The 25,981-nt window shown below is 43.3% G+C and overlaps 1 protein-coding gene across 5 annotated transcripts in view; it reads right to left on the reverse strand.

Moving 5' to 3' along the window:
* The window catches only part of wrn (WRN RecQ like helicase), a 139,334-nt gene that overhangs the window by 36,382 nt on the left and 76,971 nt on the right, over positions 1–25,981 (reverse strand). For all 5 annotated transcript variants that reach the window (XM_070872508.1, XM_070872521.1, XM_070872503.1 and 2 more), the window contains 8 exons: positions 24,358–24,450; positions 22,409–22,550; positions 20,610–20,780; positions 16,971–17,065; positions 16,780–16,855; positions 13,853–13,932; positions 12,042–12,129; positions 6,164–6,276 (listed from right to left, as the gene is read on the reverse strand). In XM_070872508.1, coding sequence (XP_070728609.1) covers positions 6,164–6,276; positions 12,042–12,129; positions 13,853–13,932; positions 16,780–16,855; positions 16,971–17,065; positions 20,610–20,780; positions 22,409–22,550; positions 24,358–24,450 — 858 coding nt within the window. The remainder of the gene's footprint in view (positions 1–6,163; positions 6,277–12,041; positions 12,130–13,852; positions 13,933–16,779; positions 16,856–16,970; positions 17,066–20,609; positions 20,781–22,408; positions 22,551–24,357; positions 24,451–25,981) is intronic.

Genomic DNA, 25,981 nt, shown 5'->3' on the forward strand with positions numbered 1-25,981 from the left:
GGACCTCATCTAACTCCTTTTTGAATATATTTAGTGAATTGGCCTCAACAACTTTCTGTGGTAGAGAATTCCACAGGTTCACCACTCTCTGGGTGAAGAAGTTCCTCCGCATCTCGGTCCTAAATGGCTTACCCCTTATCCTTAGACTGTGACCTCTGGTTCTGGACTTCCCCAACATTGGGAACATTCTTCCTGCATCTAACCTGTCTAACCCCGTCAGAATTTTATATGTTTCTATGAGGAAGCAAGGGTAGGAGCCAAGACTGAGTGAGCGTCATCTCCTTGAGATTAAGGAGACAGTAAACAGAGTGGAAGGTGTGGTGTTTCACAGGGTTACTAGGGTGACAGTGTAGAAGCTCAGTCAGTAACCTGGGGTGAGGGGTTTAAAGGTGGGGATGCCGCTCCAGTGGCCTGCCTGTGTGCCAATCAGTCCTGCAAAAAGATAAGAGTGAATGAGGATAAGGCGAGCAGTTGACAATTGATAAATGGATTAGGAGAGGTGAAGTAAAAGATTAAAACTTAAGATTCTGAGGGGGATTGACAGGATAAATGCTGAGCGGTTGTTTCCCCTGGCTGGAGAGTCTAGAACTAATGGGCATAGTCTCAGGATAAGCGATCGGCCTTTTAACACTGAGCTGAGGAGGAATTTCTTCAGTTAGAGGGTTGTGAATCTTTGGGATTCTCTGCCCCAAAGGGGCTGTGGATGCTCAGTCGTTGAGTATAATCGAGCCAGAGATTGATCAAGCTGGATTTTCTGGGGGGTCAGCGGGCGCAATCGGTGGCGGGTCGGGTGGGAAAGTGGTTTTTTTTCCCCAGTAGGACCCCACTGTGAAGCCGCCGCCATGCTCCTTTCCCCGACATCGGATCCGTCGGCGCCGAGCAGATCCAACATGCAGCGGCGGGTTCATAGCGGGGGAAAGAAAGACTTCCATTTATATAGTTCCTTTCACGACCACCGGACATCTCAAAGCGCTTTACTGCCAATGAAATACTTTTAAAGTGTAGTCACTGTTGTAATGTGGGAAACACAGCTGCCAATTTGCGCACAACATGCTCCCACAAACAGCAATGTGATAATGACCAGATGATCTGTATGGTTATGTTGGTTGAGGAATAAATATTGGCCAGGTCACCGGGGATAACTTCCCTGCTCTTCTTCAAAATAGAGCCATGGGGATCTTTTACGTCCACCTGAGAGAGCAACGGGGCTTCGGTTTAACGTCTCATCCAAAAGATGGCACCTCCAACAGTGCAGCACTCCCTCAGTGCCAGCCTAGATTTTTGTGCTCAAGAACCTGGAGTGGCAATTCAGGTCATTAGTGACTTGTTTCGAGCCACTGAAGATTGAATTTGAGCTCACCTTCTGCATTTGACAGCTCGCCCATGGGGTCCATGCTGGTCAATGACACGTCTGCCAAGCTGAGGGAGTTCAGCAGCCATTGAATCAGCTGTTGTGTTGACAGCTTAAAAGCTCCCACCTTACAGATATATCTTCCCTCAGCTACAAGCTCTTCCTCAATGCATTTCCACAACAAATCCATTATGCTGCAAGTCTTTACACAAGTCTCCATCCAGTCTGACCTCATTGCCTCTCTCATCATTTACAGATCGCTTCAGTCATCGCTACTTCACCTGCCATCTATTCCATCAACATGGGTGCACTTCATACTCTCTTAGCTTGGTCCTCAGAATCCCACCACGATCAGCCCCAGCACCAGGCACACCAGCAGCATCAACACCACCAACCTTCCCCACAATCACCTGATGCTGCACAGGATACAGGGCATCAGCACCCGACCTCATTGCTGCGCGGGAGGCCAGGTATGGCCTCACCATGGCCAGATTTACTTCACTTGATGCTGCACACTCTGGTTGCCACATGATGCACCAGGTTGGCACCACCCCACAGCAACACCATAATGCATCCCTACAATGCCCAAGCCATTCCTTTCACACGCATCACCATTGTGGGGGGGGGGGGGGGGTACCGTTATATCTCACCATTCACTGCAACTCATTAAGCTACTTCCAAAGGTGCACACAAATCTGTCCAAGAAAATAAAGGTTTCAATATTTGACACATTAACTGAAACTTTACATGAACACTGCATAAAACACCCAAGTGCCTACACTTGTGTTGTAAGTTGGTATGATTGCACTAGGATGAGGGTGAGTGTGAGGGGTGGCTAGTGAGTTGGGGATGTAATAATGTAGGTAGAGAGGGATGGGTGGAGGTACAAGGTAAGTTGGTGCGAGAGGGATGTGCAGGAGTAGGGTGGGGAAGGCAGCACCTGGAGTACTGCGTGCAGTTTAGGTCACCTTACTTAAGGAAGGATATACTAGCTTTGGAGGGGGTACAGAGACAATTCACTAGGCTGATTCCGGAGATGAGAGGGTTACCTTATGATGACAGATTGAGTAGACTGGGTCTTTACTCGTTGGAGTTCAGAAGGATGAGAGGTGATCTTATAGAAACATTTAAAATAATGAAAGGGATAGACAAGATAGAGGCAGAGAGGTTGTTTCCACTGGTCGGGGAGACTAGAACTAGGGGGCACAGCCTCAAAATACGGGGGAGCCAATTAAAACCGAGTTGAGAAGGAATTTCTTCTCCCAGAGGGTTGTGAATCTGTGTAATTGTCTGCCCAAGGAAGCAGTTGAGGCAAGCTCATTAAATGTATTCAAGTCACGGATAGATAGATTTTTAACCAATAAGGGAATTAAGGGTTACGGGGAGCGGGCGGGTAAGTGGAGCTGAGTCCACGGCCAGATCAGCCATGATCTTGTTGAATGGCGGAGCAGGCTCGAGGGGCTAGATGGCCTACTCCTGTTCCTAATTCTTATGTTCTTATGAAGCCCTATATAGATCTTTAAAGATGAAAAAGCATATAGAATCCTAGGCATTATACATGGGGCATTGGATGTAAAAGCAAGGAGTGATATTAAATTTGTAACAGACACTGGTTCGGCCCCACAGTGTGCAGTTCTTTATAGGAAGGATATTAGAGCCATGGAAAGGATACAACAAAGCTTCACTGTAATACCAACAGGAACGAAAGGCTGTAGATATGAAAAAAACTTTGACATTTTTTTTCCCACTGTGCAGAGAAGGTTGAGGAGGATTTAAAGAGTTTTTCAAAATTATGAGGGGTTCTGAGAGGGTAAATAGTGAGTGACTGTTTCCACTGGTTGGCAAATCGGTAACAAGGAAACATATAGTCAGACTGATCACTGGCAGAGCAAAAGAGGAAATTAGAACAAATCTTTTCACAAAAGGAGTTATTAGTACAAGAAAATGCTTTATAACAAAGGGATATTGAGGCAGAGACTATATCATTAGAACAGATAGCTTCAGCTGATCAGCTCGCACTACCACAGACATGGTGTTCGGAATGGCCTCTTTCTGTGCTGTAATTTATTTGATGCTGTGAAATAAATAATTCCGCTAATTGCAGATTTGGTCCGAGACATTTTCCAGTTCCAGCGGCTGCCTACAAAAACAATCTTTTTCAAAAAATTCAATCTATTAGTATGTGGGTATTGCTGGCAAGGCCAGCACTTATTATTCACAGTATCTTGCTTTTGTATCAGCAGTTATTATTGCCCGTCCCTAATTGCCCTCGAGAAGGAGGTGGTGAGCCACCTTCTTGAATAAATGGCATTCCAGGCCATTTCAGAGGGCAGGTAAGAGCCAACCACGTTGCTGTGGGTCTGGAGTCACATATAGGCCTGACCAGGTCGAGACGGCAGTTTTCCTTTCATAAAGGACATTAGTGAACCAGATGGGTTTAAGACAATATGGTAGTTTCATGGGGCTCAAAATTGGCCAGGAGTTGCTCCATTTTTTTTGTTGAGCAACTTGATTTTTCTGGAGTATCTTAAAAATCCCCATTTTGCACATTCAATTTGCGCCAATGTAAGTGAGTTAGTTAGGATTTTTTTTTTGTTTCGTTTAGTTTTTTTCAAAAGCGGGCGTTACCGGCCACCTACGCCCGTTTTGGCCATTTAGGCCACTTTGGACAGCTAATAGTTACTCCAAACTAACTTAGGCTAGCATATGTGGCCACAGAAAACCCTTGCGGAGTGTTAAGAAATCAGCACAGGTAGGGACATCGGAGGCCAGCAGAACTTAATGACTTGACTAAAGAATGTGAATAGGATCAAACTGCCAAAAAGGACATCATATGACAAATTTCGCAAAGTTAATTTACTATACAACAGAAGCATTCATGGAAGCTTAAACTACAAAAATAAAAGTAAAGAGAATTCATATTTACATAATTTTTTCAAAATATCCAAATAAAAAATAGAAGTACCTCCTGCTCGTAATTCTTATGTTCTCCCAGCCGCCTAAGCTCACCCACCATCAGCCCGCCCCTTACAAACAACCCTACCTCCCGGGGTTGGGAATCAGACCGTCCAGGATCAGAACAGCACCTGGGGTCAGATCGGACATGTCTGGGGATCAGATCTTCCCTGAAGGTCAGGGATCGGACCGCCCACGGAATCGGAAATCCCTACCCCCATGAGGTCGGTGATCGAACCCACCTTGCGGTTCGGAACTCCCCCCCCAACCGGATCAAAACTTGCCCACCACCAGGATCGGCAGCGGGCCGGCCTGTGCGGGAGGCCACTTGGCCTGGGATGGGGCGGGACGCATCGGGTCGCATGCTGCAGCACGCACACAGAGGCTGGGGGCAGGAGCTACTACGCATGTGCGCACACTCCAACGTGCATGCGGAGAGCTGCCGGCACTGTTTCTGGCGCAGGGACCTAGCTCCACCCCCTAATCGACTGGCCATGTCACGCCAAGCCCCGGGAGAGGCAATACAGTGGCCAGAATCGGGGGAGATTTTTTTCGGCGCTGTTTTCAGTCCTCAAAGTCGCCGCATCTCTGGTGAGTGCACCGAAAAAAGGGGTGGGCCAATTTTGAGCCCAATGTCATTTTATTGATACTGGCATTTTATTCCAGGCTTATTTAATTAACTGAATTTAAATTCCACAGCTGCCATGGTGGAATTTGAACTCAAGTCTCCGGATTACTAGTCCAGTAACATAACCACTGTGCTACCGTACCCCAGCTGTGCCAATAAAAATAATGTTAAAGAAACCCCACATCACCTTGAAGTTAGAGTGCGCACATCGGTCATAGTACCAATTTATCCAGGCACAATCCAACTCAATGCCCCCACAACATGAATCATGATTAAAAAAGTAAGGAAGGAGCAGTTGCTGAAGAGTTTGGGAATAGGAATTTATCTAGGGTAAATTACTACATGTCAAGGATCTGCTCCTTACTCGGCCAAATTTCCAATCTATCATTAAAAACAGTGAGTGTGCTCAAGATGCTCACGGCATTGAACCTGTATCTGGTGCCATGTTACATGACAGCCATCAAACAAACGCACAGGAATCACAATTATCTGCCTCTAATTTGAAATTCCACCCCCCCCCCCCCCCATCCCAAGCAAATTTTTGAAGTAGAGTCCCTTCCCCACCCACAACACACCGTTCCAACAGGCTGGTTCTCCTCCCTCAACAGCAGGCTGTTTCATACCCCAATCGCCACGCCCCCCTCCCCCCCCCCCCCCCCCACCCGTGGGGATTTCCTTTCCTCCGCGCTCCCTTCTTCTCCAGCTCCCCTCACCCATCTCCTCTCCATGTCTCCTTCTCTCCCACCGTCTCCACTTCCTCTCGTCCCCTGCACTCTGTTTCCCCTCCCCGTTTTTCCACACACGCTGCAACTGTTTGACCTGAAAGATCCAAACTGGATTTGACTACCCACATGCAACACATTATATACAGTCGACGGAGCAGTTCTACTCCCATGACACTCCATGTTTTTGCCTTGCGTCAGAATTTTTAATGTGCTGTTTTTCTTGCTTTCCACTTGGCAAACCCATAATGCTGTTAGTAAGCTCTTGAATCCTACAGATTCCAAGACACCTTAATAAGTGATTTCAAATGGGACTTCGATTATAAAATATCAACTAAAAAAACATCTATAAAATTGACTAATTTAGACAGAGAAAATTTCAAATATATATCAAATTTTTTTTTATAAAGTCAATAAACTGAGAAAAAATATTAGCTGATTGATCAGTTGTATTCGGTGAGTTATACTCAGTTCTCCAGTCTAGATTCAAATGTACATTTTATATACCTTATTTTGGCAAGCTCTAGTAGTATCTTGTTCGTAGCTAAAATAGCTGGAGGAACATCCTTCTCACTGGCCATTTGTTGCCTTGCTGCCAACAATTTGCCATATAATTTCCCCTGTTGATAAAACTAGACAATGTAAGAATGTAACGTATAAAGAAAGCAAACTATAATCTGGAGTTCTTAATATTTTTGTTAAACTCTGCATAAAACAAAGAGTCTTTCATTCACAAAAGGATTAAGAAAAGTACAATGATCAATCAAGATGCAAATCCAGAGTAAAGGGGGGAACGGGGATTAATAGCTCAATCTTGAGGTAAACAATACTGATGCATCTAGCATTTATATCGTGCATTCAAAACATCCCAAGGCTCTTCGCAAGGATCGCAAGAATTTTTTTTAAAAAATCAGACGCTGAGGCAAAATAGCTATCTGGAGGGGTGACCATAAGCTTGATCAAAGTGATTAGGTTGTAAAGAGGGTGTCAAAGGAAGAGAGGGAGGTGGCGACACAGAGGGTTGAAGTAGGGCCTAGGTGGCTGAAGGCACAGCCACCAATAACAACATAGAGGGGAGGAGTCGAGGCCAGAGACAGAGGAATGTAGCGTTCGGAGAGGAGGAAGGTTACAGAGAAAAGGAGAAGTGAGGCAGCAGAGGGAATAAACACAAGGATGGAAATTTTGAATCTGAGGCAGTGGCAGACCGGGAGCCAACGTCAGCCAGTGAGGACGGAATGATAGGCAAATGGGACTTGATGCAGGAAAGGATATAGGGAGCTGTCTTTTGGATGAGCTGAAGTTTAGGGTGAAGGACACGAGGTCAGCTAGCAGAGCTTTGGAGGAATTGAGAATGAAACATATAACAGATATTCGTATAAGCTCAAGTAAGCTACACTGCGAGCATGAAAATGCATTTCGGCCACAATCGTTTTTTCCCACAACAGCTGTCATGTTAAACATAATGCATTAAGTGTTTTAAACTTTTTAAAAAACACATATGTTTGTAATACGAGTTCATGACATTGTCGGGACTCCCCCCTTTCCCCAACAAACTGACTTAGAATAAACTACTAACTTATTTGCATAAAGTCTTGTTGCTTGTCCAAAAACTTATTTGACACTTCAATTACTAAACAGATGTTGTGGTCATAAAATGTTACTTTCATAGTCCCAGCATGTTAACTTTTCACAAGCTAAAATGATACACACTACACACGTGAAAATATAAGCTACCAGACAAAATGCTCCAGAGACAATGGATCAGTGCAGCTTCACACCATATTGTCCACAAAAACATAAGAGACTGACCATCTCCTTTATTAAAAATGTCGTGTTTTGAAAATATTAACTTATTTATGAACATTCATAATGTAGATTATTATATAGAAGTGATGCATTACATAGGTTCAGAGAAATACAGAAATACTGTATTTCCAAGATCTTGGAATTAATTTGTACTCATATGTGAAAAATCATTGCCAGTGTACTATTGGTATTCCTTGAGATTTACCTTATATTCAAAATCATATGATGGCTGGAAACTTATAAAACACATATTGATGGTGTGCAAGTTACTGTCTGTAGGTGCTCTGCAGATGTTCAGTAACCTCTGTCATTACAACCTCACCCAGGAATGCTCTTTGATGATGCTTGGAGCATCACAATGTTAAGATCCCAAGTAGGAATCATGTTTCTTTTTGTAGTGAGTTTTTTTTGCCCATTTCATGAATCTTGAAATTCACGAATATATTCCTAAGTTAGAGTGAAAATATTTGTTGCATGGACGTGAATGAAAATCAGTGCAAGATCTGCTTGCCGAACTTGAGACAATAGCTAAAAGGAAAAAAAACAGTTAAGTGAATAAAATTATTTGGCAAAAGTCATTATTCATTTAACAGTTTTCCTCTGTATTGGCTCAGCAATAATTATTGGCAAGGACACTGGGAGAGTTCCACGCTCTACTTTGACATGCTCCATCAGATCTTCTACATCAACCTCCTCCTGAGCAGGCCGATGGATTAATGTCTCACTCGAAGACGGCACGTCCAACAATACAGCACTCCTCAGGAACGCTCCAAAGTATCAGCCTAGAATATGTGCTTAATTCTGGAGTTGGAATTAACTCGTCTTCTGACATCGATGGGAGCGGGCAACTGAGCCAAGCTGATGCACGATATCAGCTAATTCAGCAGAAACGGAGAATCTAACCTCCTACAGAATTGGCTGAATAGTACACCTGGCCACACCTTTCCCTACTGAGACACAGGGGTCAAATTTCGGCCTGCCGCTAGAACAGCGCACATCGGAGAGGCCCACCTAATTTATAGAACAAAAATTGCGCCGAATACTTACCTCGCGATTCTCCAATAGCTGTCGGCGCGGCGCAGCAGGAGCTGCTGGGGGCGGAGCTACAGCCCTGCGCCGAAAACAGTGCCAGCAGCTGCGCGCGTGCGCAGTGGAGACTGCGCGCATGCGCAGTAGCTGCCGGCGTCCTGTCTCCGGGGCGATGACCCTATCCCAGGCCAAAGGGACGTCGCCCCTATCCCCGGCTGAGTGGCCTGCGCATCTTACCTCGGCGACGGGGCCTGCCCGCCCGGCCTCTCGCTGGGGCGGGCCATGCCCAAAGAGTCAGCAGCGGCAGCCTGGCATCGGCTGCGTGCGAGCCCTGCCCGAAGTCCTCGGCGGCGCCCGGCTTCTTCACCGTCGGCGGGGCCTGCCCGCCCTGCATCTTGCTGGGGCAGGCCCCGCCCGAAGAGTCGGCAGCGGCGGCAGCAGCCTGGCATCATCATCTTCTCTCCACCCCCCCCCCCCCATCTTCTTCTCTCTCTTCCCTACCCCCCCCATCTTCTTCTCTCTTCCCACCCTCCCCATCATCTTCTCTTCCGCTCTTCTCCCTGGTGCTGCAGGTGAGTAAAAATAATTTTTTATTTATTGAGTGATTTTTAATTTTTTTTTAATTTTAATTTTTTTAATTTATTTGGATTGATTTATTGGTTTATTTATCATTTATTATTGATGATGGCTCTTTATTTGTAAAAAGTGAAGTGTTTGTTAACACCCCCCACCCCCTCCCCCATTACCTACGCCTGATTTGTAACCTACGCCTGATTTTCTAAGTGTAGGCAAGGTTTTTCTGAGCGTACAAAAATCTACACTTACTCTATTCTAAGTTAGTTTGGAGTAAGTTTTCACTGTCTAAACTTTCAAAACAGGCGTAAGTGGCCGGACACTCTCCCTTCTGAAAAAAAAATCTGTTCCAAACTGAAACTGTTCTAACTGACGAGATCCGGGGCAAACTAAATGCCGAGAATTGCAATTTCTAAGATACTCCATTCTAAACCAGTTGCTCCAAAAAAAAAGCAACTCAGGCCGAAATTTGACCCCACAGAAGGGGATTCCTGGAAATAGACCAGTTACCTATTACAGGATAGTGTTCAAAGTCCCTGTTGATCCAAAGTTGGCGACTGAACCAGAGATCACGTCAACATTTAAGAATAATCTGGTTAATGGAAGGGGGCATGAAGAGATATGGAAACAGGGCAGTCGAATAGAATTAGGGTTACCGCTTGTGTGGAGGATAAATAGCTACACGGATTGGTTGTAATTTCTATGTCATTCTATGTAGAAAGCAACAAGAGATAAATGTGCACTTCTTGTGACCTCAAGACAGATTCTTAATGACAAGTCTGAAAGAGGTATCTCAAGTCCAAAAGTACATCAGGAGAACAGAAACAACCAGTAAAATGTTACTTGTGGTCTATGCGTTGAATTTCATATATGCCTCTTCAAAATAAAGCCAGCCTCGCTGACTCAGGCACTTGTGTTACATTTTCAAAAATGGACGAGAATGGCTGAGCCCACTTGTTATTATCCATGGAACCTCAACATCAATCTGATGATACGTCAGATTGTGCTGCTGGTCAACCATCATGTTAAGGAAGCGGAGATTACATAAGAACATAAGAAATAGGAGCAGGAGTAGGCCATTTGGGCCCTCGAGCCTGCTCCACCATTCAATAAAGCTATGGCTAATCTGATCATGGACTCAGCTCCATTTCCCTGCCTGCTTCCCATAACCCTTTACTCCCTTATCGATCAAAAATCTTTCTCCGCCTTAAATATATTCAATGACCCAGCCTCCACAGCTCTCTGAGGCAGAGAATTCCATAGATTTACAATCCTCAGAGAAGAAATTTCTCCTCATCTCGGTTTTAAATGGGCGGCCCCTTATTCTAAGACTATGTCCCCTAATTTTAGTTTACCCTAGGAGTGGAAATATCCTCTCTGCATCCACCTTGTCGAGCCCCCTCATTACCTTATAAGTTTCAATAAGATCACCTCTCATTCTTCCGAACTCCAATGTATATAGGCCCAACCTACTCAAACTATCTTCATACATCATCTCCGGAATCAACCTAGTGAACCTTCTCTGAACAGCCTCCAATGCATGTACATCCTTCCTTAAATACAGAGACCAAAACCGTACGCAGTACTCCAGGTGTGGCCTCACCAATACCCTGTACAGTTGTAGCAGGACTTCTCTGCTTTTATACTCTATCCCCCTTGCAATAAATGGCAACATTCCATTTGCCTTCCTGATTACTTGCTGTACCTGTTGGGACTGGCTTCGCACATTGATCACATATCTTAGTCTTGCTGAATTTTCTGTTCTATCCTTCTTTTGCCTCCTAAAGTCACTGACTCCAGGCTAGGATGATCCAATTCTGCACAAACAGGAATCAAACATTGGGCCTTCTTGTCTATATAGTTTAGCTACTCACTGATCCATGAAGGAGCTGCCCGTTAAACCATTTTAAATACTATTCAAAATGAGTAATTTGAATACTTTTGCCAAAACAGGTGCAATTTAAGTTTGACCAAGATGCAGTATTATTAACCACTGTAGTTGAAGATAAAGAACTTCGCAGATCCACCGAGGGGAGCACTTTTATAATGCAGGAAAAGGAAATAGTTTGGCTAACAGGGCTGCTCTGCTGGTGGAGCCAATGAGCCATTTAAAGAGGAAATACCCTGACCCTTTCAATTACTTTATCTCTACCTTTTTCCCCTTCAACCTGAAAACCAGCAGAAAGTTTGCACTTCGTGGGATTCTGTTCAAGATGTAAAATGGTTGGTTGTTGCAAAAGGGGAAGGGCAGGGAGGGTCGAGAGTTTCACCAGGGGATCAACTATAGCAAGCCAACAATTTCAAAGAGTATCTAGATTGAACAACTGAGCGTTCAGGCAGGGGTAGTCTAGCAATTACTATCAGCAGCACAGAAAGAACTGGACAAGTCCATATGGGAACCTTGGGACAGGATTAAATTCACAAAGAATCGGGCAATCAACAGAATTATTCGGTAGACTCAAGAGGCCTACCTGTGATGTGTGTTCTATACAAATGAAATAAAGGTGTTAAAACACTGTTGGCACTGAGCATGTAACACCAATATGCTCTGCCACAAGTAGTTGAGTTACCTTAGATTCTCCAAAAGGTGCATTAAAGCTCTTCACTGAGCTGACAAGGGAAGTATCCCACACCACAAAAAAAGGCAAGTAAATCGGAAAGCAAGTTATTCAGTTATTTGGTACTCCGAACATCCGTTAAAGCGGCACTGGGAGAAACCTTGGAATGGGTAGTATGCCAGTCCTATTGTCAAGGATATGACAAATTATCCCTAGAGTGTGCGTGAGGATTGTGAAAGAGTGTATTATTTGGTGTACCCTGCGGTTACTCTATTGATAGTGAGAGAATAAATAAATAAATAAATAAACGTCTTGGGCTTTTCCCTGCATCCCTACAGAAATGTAATTACTAAAAAGCACACAGTACTTTGAGACAATGAACAAACAAAACCAACATTCTGCTAAGCTGAAATGCCTACCTGCAATTCCAGTAGCCTGGGTGATATGACTGGTTCGGAGGGAATGGGTTTTACCGGAGAGCCAGATGAAGGTGGAACAAAGAAACGACTGAGGAGAAGAACAAAGATGTTAATATTTCGCATTCAGTAAGATGCACAATATCCCATTCAGAATATTTATTTCACATGGATAAAAATACTGCGCTTTTTAAAATAAATCTAAGATAATCACAGCTCGTCTGAAACTTGATTTGGTGGCCAGTAGAACTGTTCAATATCATTAAATAGATAGCAGGGCAATGCAGCACACTGCCAAAATGGAACATCATGGAGTTGAATGGTTGAGAAACAGAATGGATTTGGTGGAATATATGAGAGGAAGAACACACAAGTGAATTTGAGTGTCGGTGGGGATGTTACATTTTTTCAAGGAGGTTTTGAGGATGTCTTTGAAGCCTTTTCTCTGTCCTCCCGGGGCTTGGTTGCCGTGATGTAGCTCAGAGTAGAGTGCTTGTTTCGGGAGTCTAGTATTGGGCATGTGGACAATGTGGCCCGCCCATCGAAGTTGATCGAACATGGTCATATACATTAAACATGTTTGTGGTATACATAGTTAGAAAAAGGCGTTTTCACTTTGTGCTCTGTATCCTGGAGACCTCCATCTGTGTTTCAAAGAGCTGGGAGCCAACAAGATGCCAGCTCCGTCAGTACAGTCCTGAAGCTGGCCTGTGGGAAGTGCACTGTTTGGGAGGGACTCTCCCAAATCCCTCGCCCCGACCCGTGGACAAGCACACGTTCTGCAATGCTCTCCAACGGTACAGTCAAGAACGTGTGGGTTTAAACCCATGATCCGTCGCTGTATTGTCGTATTGGTGCAGGTTATTGGCAAGAAGACTTTGCATTCTCAGACAAAACCAAGAGCAAAACCACAAACATTAAAAGAAAATAGTATTCTTGGTTTTCACACTGGTGCAGAAATTATCCTGTAGCTCTCGGATAAAGGTTAAATAATGATTCATCATTAAATCACCACGCTGTAAGTTTATGTTTGCCCATGCATGTGCCATGATTTAAAGAAACATAAATAACACAGTCACTGCTGATCTGTTTAGTTAGCTGAGGATTCCTTTTATGGTTTTAAGCATGCGGAAGATCAGTCCTCATGGACCCGACTCATCACACTGTGGTGTGTTCTTAAACCTCTCTATTGTGTACTCAGAGATGTTACCATTCACCGCCTTTAACATCTTGCCATCATTTTTATGATTCATCAATATCCCTCATCCAACTGGAACAGATGTCTCTCTTAATAATCGACAAACAAAAATGCATAAAGCATAAAGGGGCACATTAGCATCTTCTGGCATGTATAAAGTTTGAAAAGATATACATGCAAAGTTACGGGGTACTTCTGTTATGATATGTTAATGAATTAATGGAGTTGTGAAAGAGGCCCTTTTTTCCCAGACATGATTCACTCAACTGTCAGTTTATTAAACATGAAATTAAAATTTCTCGCTATGGATTCCACTTCCCCAAAGGAGACAGTTGCTGTTTCTCTAGCTTTAAGTTATGAGTTCAAGTCTTGTTGAGTAATGCCTGAATTTTTCAGAAGCTACTAATTCTGTAATTTGTCAGTCTATGAATTATGATGGCAAAAGGGAGTCTCATCATAGCTTCCAGGTTACACTGATTCAATCTTCCCACCAGCAATATCAGCTGCTCATCTTAGCCTGCTAGCTAAAACACCAGGAGCTAGCCCCTCCATCAACTATAGTTGGGCAGAATATCGAGCCTCACATCCCAACATCACACACCACAAGCATTTATACCGTTTAACTGCGGAGGTGGAAAACAGCTTTTCATTCTCTTTTCCCTTCTCTCGTCCAAACCGGTCATGCAATGACTTTTTCTAAAAAAAAATGGAAAAATAGTACAATTGGTTTAGTGAACAAAAAAGTTAGGAATTAAGGAAGTCAACAATAGTGAACATTTTTCAAATCGACCGCCAGTGTAGTTATCCAAAACACAAAGGGGTAAAGAGGAATGGGATGGGGAGAACCAAGTTGAACAATTAAATGAATTTCATCGTCTAAACCGGGCTGACTGAGGTGTGAATCCGGCAAAAAGCGACCACGCGTCTGCTAGTCCCCATCACAAAAATCATCATTCCCCCTTCCGATTCAACGTTGGGTGACTTCTTGACTCCTTCCTGCCACCAATCCTGTGTTCAGCTATCCAACTCTGCTGCGCGGTCCAGGGGCAAATTTCTAATCCCATTCTGTTTTTATGGAATGAGTAATTCATGCAGACAGGGTGAAGCCGAAGTGAAACTCCAAGTAAAGCAGAAGTGGCAGGAAGGAGTTGGTAGAGTCGCGGAGTGGTGAACTAGGGGAAAAGAAATGCCTCCATCAGCGATGGCAAAGGTGAAGGAAGAGTGATTCTGTTAACTGGGTGGGTGGTAAGTTAGCAGGGAGAAGAACAAGTCTCCATGAATTGGCAGGAGGGAGAAAATACGCACAAAGAGTCAGGAGGCGCCCAGGAACGGCTGGGAAAGAACATTCTTTCCATTATGCAGAGCGCGTTTGCCCTTCAAGCAAGTTGTAGTTCAAAGTAAATTAGTAAGTAAGAATAACAAAACAACATTATTTATTGCTTTCAATCTCCTGGGCCTTGTAAAACTTCAGCGTTGCTTGGCTTTGACACTTGAAATTGTGTTATTCAATCTAATAACAAACTATTTAGCGCATTATTGCTAATACTGGACTGTGCCATTTTAACCCACTTATATTTATTTAAGAACTCTGGACTTGGAAAGTGAATTTCCTGTAAAACTTAGAGTACCCCGATTGATACTATGTGCTGAAAGTCACCATTTTCATATTGTTAAAAAAGGCTTTTATTTCTAAAAATTAGAGGATTTTTTTGCTGTGAGAGCCTCTGTTAAAATCAGTAGTTATAAAGATCATCTTTAAAGGTTTTTCGTTTGCATTTGTCTCATTTGCTATTTGGATTTTTAAAAATCTGAGTAACATTTCTTGCCCAGATTTTCCTTGCACAAAACACAAATGGATTAGCCCATGATTATTGTACCATAAATATTAGTGAATCACAATGCAAACCTGCTGACGCAACTTTTCTTTTATTCATTCACGGGATGTGGGCGTCGCTGGCAAAGCCGGCATTTATTGCCCATCCCTAATTGCCCTCGAGATGGTAATGGTGAGCCGCCGTCTTAAACCTCAGCAGATCGTGTGGTGAAGGTGTTCCCAACAGTGCTATTAGGTAGGGAGTTCCAGAATTTTGACCCAGTGACAATGAAAGAATGGTGAAATATTTCCAAGTCAGGATGGTGTGTGACTTGTAGGGGAACTTGGTGGTGTTCTCATGCGCCTGCTGCCCTCGTCCATCTAGGTGGTAGAGGCCGCGGGTTTGGGAGGTGCTGCCGAAGAAGCCATGGCGAGTTGCTGCAGTGCACTGCAGCCATGGTGCACTGGTGATGGAGGGAGTGAATGTTTAAGGTGCCAATCAAGTGGGCTGCTTTGTCCTGAATGGTGTCGAGCTTCTTGAGTGTTGTTGGAGCTGCACTCATCCAGGCAAGTGGAGAATATTCTTGACTTGTGTCTTGCAGATGGTGGAAAGCTTTTTCTATTTATGCTATAAGCTTTACTGTCTTACCAAATATTATTAAAAGGATAAGTAACTAAATAGCACAACAGATCAAATCACCATCCGGATGCACATTCAACCCAAACCAATGGGATGAAAATCTGTCGCTTACATCTGTAAAGGTCCCAAATTAAATGTGTTTGGACAGTCAACATCGTTACTAGTGAGTCTGGAGGACACAGCACAACACTGAAAGTAGCACATATCGGTAACGAAGATAGTGGTGCATTCCTGGGAGATGTGATCACTTTGAATGGCTGTATTGATCATACAAAATTGTAAAATAGAACAAGCCTAGTTAATTTGAGTGAAAGGAACACGGTTTTTACTTACATCAAGGAAACAAACCATTTTGATCTTTAAGTAAATTAAACCAGTAATTCAAACTTTGCTACACTTGTGCTCATCAGAGTGAACTTTTATTCTCACTTTAGAGCAATTAGAGTGGATCGTGTGAACAATTAGAATAATACATTGATGCAGTGGGTGGTGCTCATCTGAGATTAAAGTATGTTGCTGAGCGGAATACAGTCTAGGCCTCTTATCTCAAGTCACTTAATTCAAATTATCTGATGATTCAATCAAATTCCTACTGTGCAGTGTTGCTTATGCTGCCTAGTTCAAATTATAGGAAAGATCTAATTTTTTTTTTTTTTAAATAGTGCAAAAAAGTAGGAGAGAACTGTAAAAGAAGTTTTCATGCTGCATCTGGTTCATCCTACATCTAATTTAGGAGTGCTCGATGCTGACACTTGGTGCCCAAGTATAAATGTTTCAATCCTCAGTACGGACATCGTTCACTCTGATGAGAATACCACACTGTGATCCCAGGCTGAACATACGCTCCTGGAAAACATGGGTTCGTATGCTGGACTGCGCAGCACAAGTCTACATTCCTCCAGGGCCACCAGGTTTTTCGTTAATAAAATTTTGGACACAGGCATCCGCCCGCGGGAAGCCTCCGACCACAATTTTCGGGCCATTAAGTACTTCTCATGTATGTTAATTCTACAACAGGAGATCAGACAGAGTTAATTTATGTTGATTATTTTCCAAGAAACTATTTAAATAAAATGAGAATAATAAGGACCTGAAGTTCCAATTGGCTGGCCAATGTAGAAGATTGTTGCGAGGATATTGAAGATGAGCTTGGAGACTGAACCTGACTGCAAAGAAATAAAGTACAGGTGAAATCATCAAGAATGTTGGTGCAGTTTTTAAATGAAGTAAATATTCCGCAAGGTACCATTAAACGCAATGGAACAGGTACACAATACATACGCTTTCGGTGGAACAGGTGGACACAGCTCTTCAGTGGCCTGAAGTGAAAGAGTGCGGCAGGACTCATTAGCAGCCTTATTCAACCAAGCTCTTCCCTGTGAAAATGAAACATTTCATGCTTTAAATTTTCATGGTATAATTTAATATGGTCTGCAGATTTCTGCTACTGTTTTAATTGGTACCCACACATTTGCATACATATTGTTTAATACATTGTGCAAAAACTTTCCAGCAACTTTGTACACAATGGGCCCAAGTTTCCACATGATTTGCGCCTGATTTTTAGGAGCAACTGGTGGAGAACGGACTATCTTAGAAATCGCAATTCTCCACATTTTTTTTCCTGCAGTTCTAGTCAGGTAGAACAGTTTCACTTTGGAACAGAATTTTTTCTTCAAAAGGGGCGTGTCCGGCCACTGACGCCTGATTTGAAAGTTTCCACAGTGAAAACGTACTCCAAACTAACTTAGAATGGAGCAAGTGAAGATTTTTGTAGAACTGAAAAATCCTTGTCTACACATTAAAAAATCAGGCGCAGGTTACAAATTAGACGTCCAGAACGAGGTGGGGTGGGGGGGGAAGGGGGTGGAGAAGGAAAGTCATTAAATTCTATAATAAATCCTTATTTATACTTATACAAATAAATCCAACCTGAATAAAAATTTATAAGCAAAGAAAAGATTAAATAAACCATCTTCCTACCTGTGTGAAAGTGGCAGGGAGAATGCTGCAGGAAGCCTCACAAGTTGAGGCAGCCGTTCCTTCCCGCGGGGGGGGGGGGGGAAGAGAGAGAGAGGAGGCAGCCATTCGTTCCCGCGGGCGGGGGGGGGGGGGAGGCAGCCGTTCGTTCCCACGGTGGGGGGGGGGGGGGAAAAGAGAGAGGGAGTGCGAGCCCGACCGACCGACCGAACACACGCACGCCGCAGCCGGGGGGGAGGAAGCCGTTCCCCACTGTGGGTGGGGGGGGGGGGGGGGAAGGAGACAGTGAGAAGGCTGCAGGAAGCCTCACAAGTTCAGCAGCCATTTCCCGACGGTAGGGGTGGAGGCCGTCGGGAAACGGCTGCCTCAACTTTGAGGCTTCCTGCAGCCTTCTCACTGCTGCAAGAAGCCTCAGTGCTGATGGCAATGTGCTTTTATTAAAAAATGTTCAAAAATTAAACAGCTACAAAGAACTACAAAAATGGCCGAGTGCCAATGTTCCCTTCACACTGCGCGTGCGCGAACGCTCACGCGTAGGGTTGCCGGCAGGAATAAAAATAATTTAAATGGTACCCGCCCCCTCCCACTTACAAAATCGGCGCGAGTGTAGGCTCCGCCCCCCCTGGGCGCCGTGCCAGGCAGACATGGAGCTGCAGGGCGCTCCAGAATCACGCGTTTTTTTTCCGGCGCCGTTTTCGGCGCGAAAAACGGGCGCCCAGCTCGGAGGGGCACCCGTTTTTTATCGTGTGGAAACTTGGGGCCAGAAACTTTGTATATTTCATACCAAACAATTATTTTACAGACTTGGCATCAATATCCCTTAGGCATATAGGTTATCATTCATTTCAATTTAACTTATATTTGAAATACATTTTTAAAAAAAGATAAACAGAACTGTGCTCAAGAAATTTGTGATATTAAAAAATACACTGCAAACGCCAAGTTTTAATGGCGAATTTTACCTGCGAGATTTATTGGCATCAATCCTGCATGTTGGGAAATCACGAGCACTGTCTGCAATTAATAGATGGTATGTACAGGCAGCAGGGGAGGCTCCCCACTGGGAGCACGTATTGATCAAATCGGCCGTTTCCTTTCCTGGGAACCCGTCATTTTTCCAAGTTGTCACCCAGTGTCAGCATCAAGCACTCCAATGTAAGGCAGCAGGGGCCAGGTGCAGAATACACTTCCCTCTACTTTGTATCAACAGCATTAACCCCAGTGTCATAACTATAAAACCGCACAACACTTACTATCACCAATTGTGAATGAGGGTTAATTCGTTCAATATCATACTTTCTTTTCACTATTAGAGTAGGTCATGTTTTATAGGCGCAGTGGGGGGGGGGGGGGGAAACGGGACACTATTTTGAACATAGGAACAGTAGTAGGCCATTCAGCACATTCAGCCTGTTACAGCGGTTTTGAGATCATGGCTGATCTGTATCCTAGCTCCATCCACCCACCTCGGCTCCAGATCCCTCAATACCCCTGGCTAGCAAAAATCTATCCATCTCAGGTTTAAAATCATTAATTAATCTAGCATCTACTGCTGTCTGTGACAGTGTGTTCCTCACTTCTACCTTTGTGTGAAGAACCGTATTATAATTTCTCTTCTGAAAGGCCTGCCTCCGATTTTAAGGCTATGCCCCCTTGTCCTAGGCTCCCGCACCAGCGGAAAAAGTTTCTATCGACCCTATCAATTCCTTTCAAAATCCTAAAAAGCTCAATCAAACACCCCTTAACCATCTATATTCCAGACAATACAAGCCTACTTTATGTAATCTCTCCTCATAATTTAACCCTTAGAGTGTTGGTAATCTTTGCCTGTTGAGGAAGTTTTTGATTGAGTATGCTAAGTGCCAGCCATGGCTCATTAGTGGCACTCTCACCCAAATCAGAAAGTTGTGGATTCAAGTCCCACTCCAGAGACTTGAGCACAAAATATAGGCCGACACGCCAGTGCAGTGCTGTACTATCGGAGGTGTCGCCCTTCGGATGACACGTTAAAACCCGAGGCCCCGTCTGCCCTCTCAGGTGAACGTAAAAGATCCCAAGGCACTATTCTGAAGTGGTGCAGGGGAGTTATCCTCGGTGCCCTAGCCAAAATTTATCTCTCAATCAAAATCACAAACAGATTATCTGGTCTTTATCATTTTGTGTTTATACATTACAACAGTGACTACACTTCAAAAGTACTTCATTGGTTGTAAAGGGCTGAGGGATGTCCCAAGGTCGTGCAAGGCGCAATAGAAATGCAGGTCTTTCTTTCTTTTTGTACTTCGCTCAGTGAAATCTGCTAAAGCTTTAATGAAATTATTCTTTTAGGACTATACTTTTGGTATAAACCAGAAGCTACTGAGTGCAGAAGGGAAGAACAGTAATAGTTCAGTAACAATAAAGAATAGCAAAAAGCTGATTGGAGTAACAAACAAAAATGTTACTGATATTTCAATTTAAATGTTTCCATTTGAAGAGATAAGGGACAGTTCTCTTTGGAAAAATAGATAGTCTCTTTACATCATATACTTGTAGTGCAGCAAAGGGGGAGCTGGTTTAAAAAAATGTAAAAGGAATCTAAACTCTTTTTGGAAAAAAATAAATAATCTTTTCGATAGGGATTGAGAACTGAAGTACAAATCCTAGTTGCCAGGAAACTAAATACAAAATACTTACAAATACAGACATTGGTTTATCTCTGAAGAATGGGCATAGTTAATCAATTTGGCTTCAGCATGTGCTGTCAAATCCATTTCTTCCACTAACACTAGCTTTGTGAATTTTATGTAACCCCATTCTAAATTATTGCATTTCTCTATTTCACCACCAGATTGAACACAGAATCTCTAGCGCTTGCACACTGAATGTATTTGACTAATTTCTAACCACCCCGTTTCCTTTGCAGTGCCTCAGTACAAACACAAAATAAACCACGCTGACCTTCATAGTCAAATCTGTTGTGACGGCAAATCTGTTGAAGTTGGAACGTTCCTGCAGGAAGCCCTCAGTGATGAGCTGTCGACCCAAGATCTTCCACCAGTTTTCAGGATGGTTCTTTCCACTGCCAAACAGATGGTGATTACGATGCCTTCCTGGCAAACGCTGAGCGTACTGTGAACATAAGGAAAATATGTTCACCGTTCAAAGAAGCCAAGCACTCAGTATCCCAATTACTCCTGCATGCATGGCATATTAGTTACCTCATTGTCAGGATCCTTGGCTTGCTAAATAGAGACATAGAGAACAAAAGCAAGGACGTTATGCTAAACCTTTACAAATCCTTGGTTGGGCCTGAGCTGGAGTATTGTGTTCAATTCTGGGCATCACACTTTAGGAAGGATGTCAAGGCCTTGGAGAGGGTGCAGAGGAGACTTGGTAGAATGGCACCAAGGATGAGGGACTTCAGTTATGTGGAGAAATGGGGATTGTTCTCCTGAATGTAGAGAAGGTTAAGGGGAGATTTAATAGAGGTGTTTAAAATGATGAAGGGGTTTGATAGATTAAATAAAGAGAAAGTGTTTCCACTGGCAGGATGGTCAGTAACCACAGGACAGAGATTTAAGATAACTGGCAAAAAGAACCAGGGGGAATATAAGGAGACCTTTTTCCTACACAATGAATTGTCATGATCTGGAATGCACTGCCAGAAAAAGTGGTGGAAGCATATTCAAGAGCAACTTTCAAAATGGAATTTGATCTATACTTGAAAAGGAAATATTTGCAGAGCTCTAGGGAAAGAGCAAAGGAGTGGGACTAATTGGAAAGCTCTTTCAAAGAGCAAGCCCAAGCACAATGGGTTTATTGTCGTCCTCCTGTGCTGTACGATTCTAGATCCTGTCACAAAACAGTTAAAAGCATATACAACATTATTAGAGAAAAAGACATTTTGAGAGATGTTTTACTTCAATTCAACTTGAAGAAATAGATACATTCACACAAAGTATTCCTATAGACAACATGAAATCTAACCCCCATCACCACAGCCCCCCCCACAACTCACTTCCCAAGTACAGATTTTCCACTTATGCTCTGATAACTTCGGCTTGCTTTGCTGAAGTTAAGGTTATTTTCAATTGTTGAGGGTCAGTCCAAAAATATACCTCCACTTAGTAGCAACATAATAGGTCAAAATAACTGCACCTAACTATACGTATTATAAATTATTCACGTTTTGGCTGTGCAGTACCACAAAACATTAGGACACCAACAAATTGCGCCACAGCGAGCAGAGATGCAAGTTCACCCACATTGCTGAGCTCCCATGTCATGTAATGCTGCACCTAACATGGAAGAGAAGACAGCGATCCCTGGGTCTTCATCACACACTTGTAATTATACTCTCCTGCCGCTGGAGGCACTGCACAAGTAGGAGGGAGCAGTTACAGCATGACAAGTTCACATATGTAGTTTCCATCATAAATGTGACATAGGAATTTATAATGGAAAATTAAAAGGACAAAAGGTATGACCGGGTACTGAATTACATATGTGCGCCCTGGTCCAGTTATTCCCTCTCCTCTAACCTCACTTCAACTGACTTGGTCTCGACTCCCGAAGTGCATCGTGACAGGAAATCAAGGTGTAGAAATAAACAATGATGCTCTGGATCTGATGCAACAGTTGCTAGTCATAGGTTGGGAAACTAGTTAATCGGAGATAAATACTAAAACTCACTCCCAAATTTGACAGAGACGAAATTTATTTTGCGTATTTGATTTTTTAAACAGCAATAGACTTACAGATCCTCGCAAGAACAAAACAGGGACTCCAATACCAAATTTTTCTCCTAAAACACAGACTGCAGATAGCAGCTGATACACTTCTTTTCCAAAATCTTGCATCTCATTTTCTGGGTCGCCTGCAGAAGTGCAGCTATCAACTCTACAGCAGGAAACAGAAAGAAAAATGAATTATTTAACTCTTATAGAAGGTAAAGTAAATGGGGAAAAAAAAATCACAAATGCAAACTTCCTTGCACCTCCGCATTGGCTAGGGGTTGTTTGACCCCAACTGCTCTTATACTGATGAATACCCTTTGCAAAAATAGAGCAAATTTATATGTACATAGCACCCATCATGTTCTTGAGGCATCCTAAATTGCTTTGAAGTAATGAATCACTTTTCAAGTACAGTCACGGGTTATGTCAGCAAATGCAAGAGCCAATCTGTGGTAAGCAGAATCCGACAAGCAGCAAGTAAGGTGAATGACTAGTTAATGGACCCAAAATTGCGGTCCGAGGCTTCCCGCGGGCGAATGCCTCCAAACCGCAAGTAAAATCCGTAGTTGCCCGATGGCCCAGGATCTACGGAGACTCGCGGTCCTGGACCTGCCGGCGGACGCCTGTGTAACGGCCCACGTATCCCAGGAGCGCATGCGGTTCGCAAGTGTCCCTGGGATCACGTGGGCCGGCCCAACCAATCAAAAAGGGGGATTCCCATTATGCTTATGAGGATTCTATTTACATACAGAATCCCCACAGGCATAATAGGAATCACGTAAAAAAAAAAACACTTTTTCTCACAACCTAAATAAAAACAAATCACGTGTTTAAAATTAATTAAAATACAATTTAATTAAACATTTAAAACAAAATTGCAATATTTTGAAAAATAAATATAAATATTTTAATTAACCAAAAATAACCTAACCTAATTTTAAAGGTTTTTGAATGTTAAAATGATTTTGTATTTAAACCCTTACGCTGGTAAAAGGCCTTATGTCTGCTTGTGGGCATTCACTGCACAGTGTTTGGGCAACCCAACCCTGCACCAGTGAATATCCATTCCCTTTGGATTTGTACGATCTGTCAAGCTGAAATTTGACAGATCACATATTCCGAGTTTTCACTCATGCACATCGCATTGCATGCGGAAACCCGGAACTTGTGAGGCACTTACAACCGCGTATGCACATAGGCCCCGGAAAATCCGGGCCAATCTGTTTTTGGTGGTATGGCTTGGGGGATGAATATTGGCCAGGACACCAGATGTCCTTATTCTTCTTTGAAAGGTGCCACGGAATCTTTTACACTCACCTGAACCACTGTCAGGTACATAAGGGAGGAATAAGCAGTCACCATCTGAACTTTAGAATTGGATCGCTGATTAAAATTCAGACAGACAGCCAATTATATGGAGTTAGAATTTTAGATCACTGAGTTTTTAAAAAAAATATCCTTAAAGTTGTATTTTCTGTGTTTACAGCATTGATAGCTTAAGATTCCAGCAATGTCTCGAATGTAAAAAGTGTAACAGCTGCTGTAGGAACTTATAAAATAGATTTATTTTGGGTAGTGACTTGCACAAGGTTGTACTGTTATATATTACAGCTTAATTCTTCTCTCCCCTCCCGTTTAAATATTACAAAGCATTATGCAAGTTGTAAGTTTTCCTTATATTTTCAGTTAAACAATAAATGGTCCCAGCAGTCATATCATTGTTGAATATCTTATTACAATTACAATAAGGGAATTATTAATAAAACACAGAACAAACATTTCTTTTAAATGTATACATAGAACTTCACAAACCATTTATCTGTACAAGGCACTCAACAGGATGAATTAACGCATGACTACAATGAGAAATACATTTTTGATCCCCAGGAAACCTGCACAGCTCACAAATCATCTTTATTCCCAAAACAACACCTCGAACTTTGTCTGTGATCCCCAGCTGCATCACTTACCTTAATCTACAATTGTCACAGCATCTATCGGTTCCAATGATCCCAAGGGTGGCCTTCCTGAGCTGTTCATCTTCAAAATGGGACAAGATAATACTGTAGGAATGGGAAAAAATGTAATCACTTCCACAGCATCAGATGAACTTATTTAGCTTGAAGTTCTGTAACCTGTTAAATGTTCAGCTGTCAAATATTTTTCAGTTCAAGACTGCAAATGAGTTAAAGGAAGAAATTGGCATTTTTACTGTGAGGTAGCATAAGAAAGGAAAGAATGAATGAAACGAGCAAACGCTAGTGTTTGTATAACACCTTTCAATTCCTTAGCATGTCCCAAAAGGCATCACAGCCAATGAGTTACTTTTTTGAAGTGTAGGTCCCACAATCCACTACAACTTGCATTTATATAGTGCTTTTAACATAGGAAAACGTCCCAAGACATTTCACAGGAGCATAATCAGACAACAATTAACACTGAGCCAAAGGAGGAGGTATTAGGATGGGTGACTAAAAGCTTGGCCAAAGTGGTAGGTTTTAAGGAGCACCTTAAAGGAGGAGGGAGAGGTGTTGATGCGGAGAGGTTTAGGGAGGGAAATCAGAGCTTAGGGCCTAGCTGGCTGAAGGCACAGCCACCAATGGCTGGGTGAAGGAAGTGGTGATGCACAAAGTTGGAGGAGCCAAGAGTTCTTGGAGGATTATAGGGCTGTCGGAGGTTATAGATATATGGAATGGTGAAGCCATGGAGGGATCTGAACACAAGGATGAAAAATTAAGAGAGGCATTGGTGGACTGGGAGCCAATGTAGGTCAACAAGCACAAGGGTGATGGATGAGCAGAACTTGGTGAAGGTTAGGGTACATGCAGCAGGGTTTTGGATTAGCTCAGATTTATGAAGGGTTTAAAAATGGGAGAGCATTGGAATAGTCGAGTCTATAGCAGGTAACAAAAGCAGGAATGAGGGTTTCAGTAGCAGATGGAGACAGGCAATGTTTCGGAGGTGGAAATCGGCAGTCTTTGCGATGGAGTGGACACGAGATAGGAAGCTCAGCTCAGGGTCAAATGGGATGCCGAGGTTGCGAACAGTCTGGTTCAGCCCGAGACAGTGGCCAGGGAGGGGAAGGAACAGTGAAAGTTTGGCAGGGACTGAAGACAATGGGTTCGGTCTCACCAATGTTTAATTGGAGGAAATTTCAGCTCACCTAGTACTGGATTTTGGACAAGTAATCGGACAACAAAGGCAGCAGTGATCGAGAGGGGTGGTAGTGCGGTAGAGCTGGGTGCTGTCAGCGTACATATGGAAACTTACATCGTGTTTTGGGATGATGTCAGCAAGGGGCAACATGTAAATGAGAAATAGGAGGGATCCAAGGATCGATCCTTGGGGAACTCGAGCTAATTGTATGGGGTGGGTCCACTGAGCTGGACAACAGAGAGGCATTGAAGGAGGATGGTGTGGTCGACCATGACAAAGGCTGCAGAGAGGTCAAGAAGGATGAGGAGGGATAGTGTACCATGGTCACAGTCACAGAAGATGTGAGTTCGGACTTTGATTGGGGTCGTTTAAGTGTCGTGGAAGGGGTGGAAACCAGATGAGAGAGTTCAAACATGGAATTGCAGGAAAGATGGGCAC

Source organism: Pristiophorus japonicus, chromosome 2 (genome assembly GCF_044704955.1).
Source record: "Pristiophorus japonicus isolate sPriJap1 chromosome 2, sPriJap1.hap1, whole genome shotgun sequence".
Classification (NCBI taxonomy): Eukaryota; Metazoa; Chordata; class Chondrichthyes; family Pristiophoridae; genus Pristiophorus; species Pristiophorus japonicus.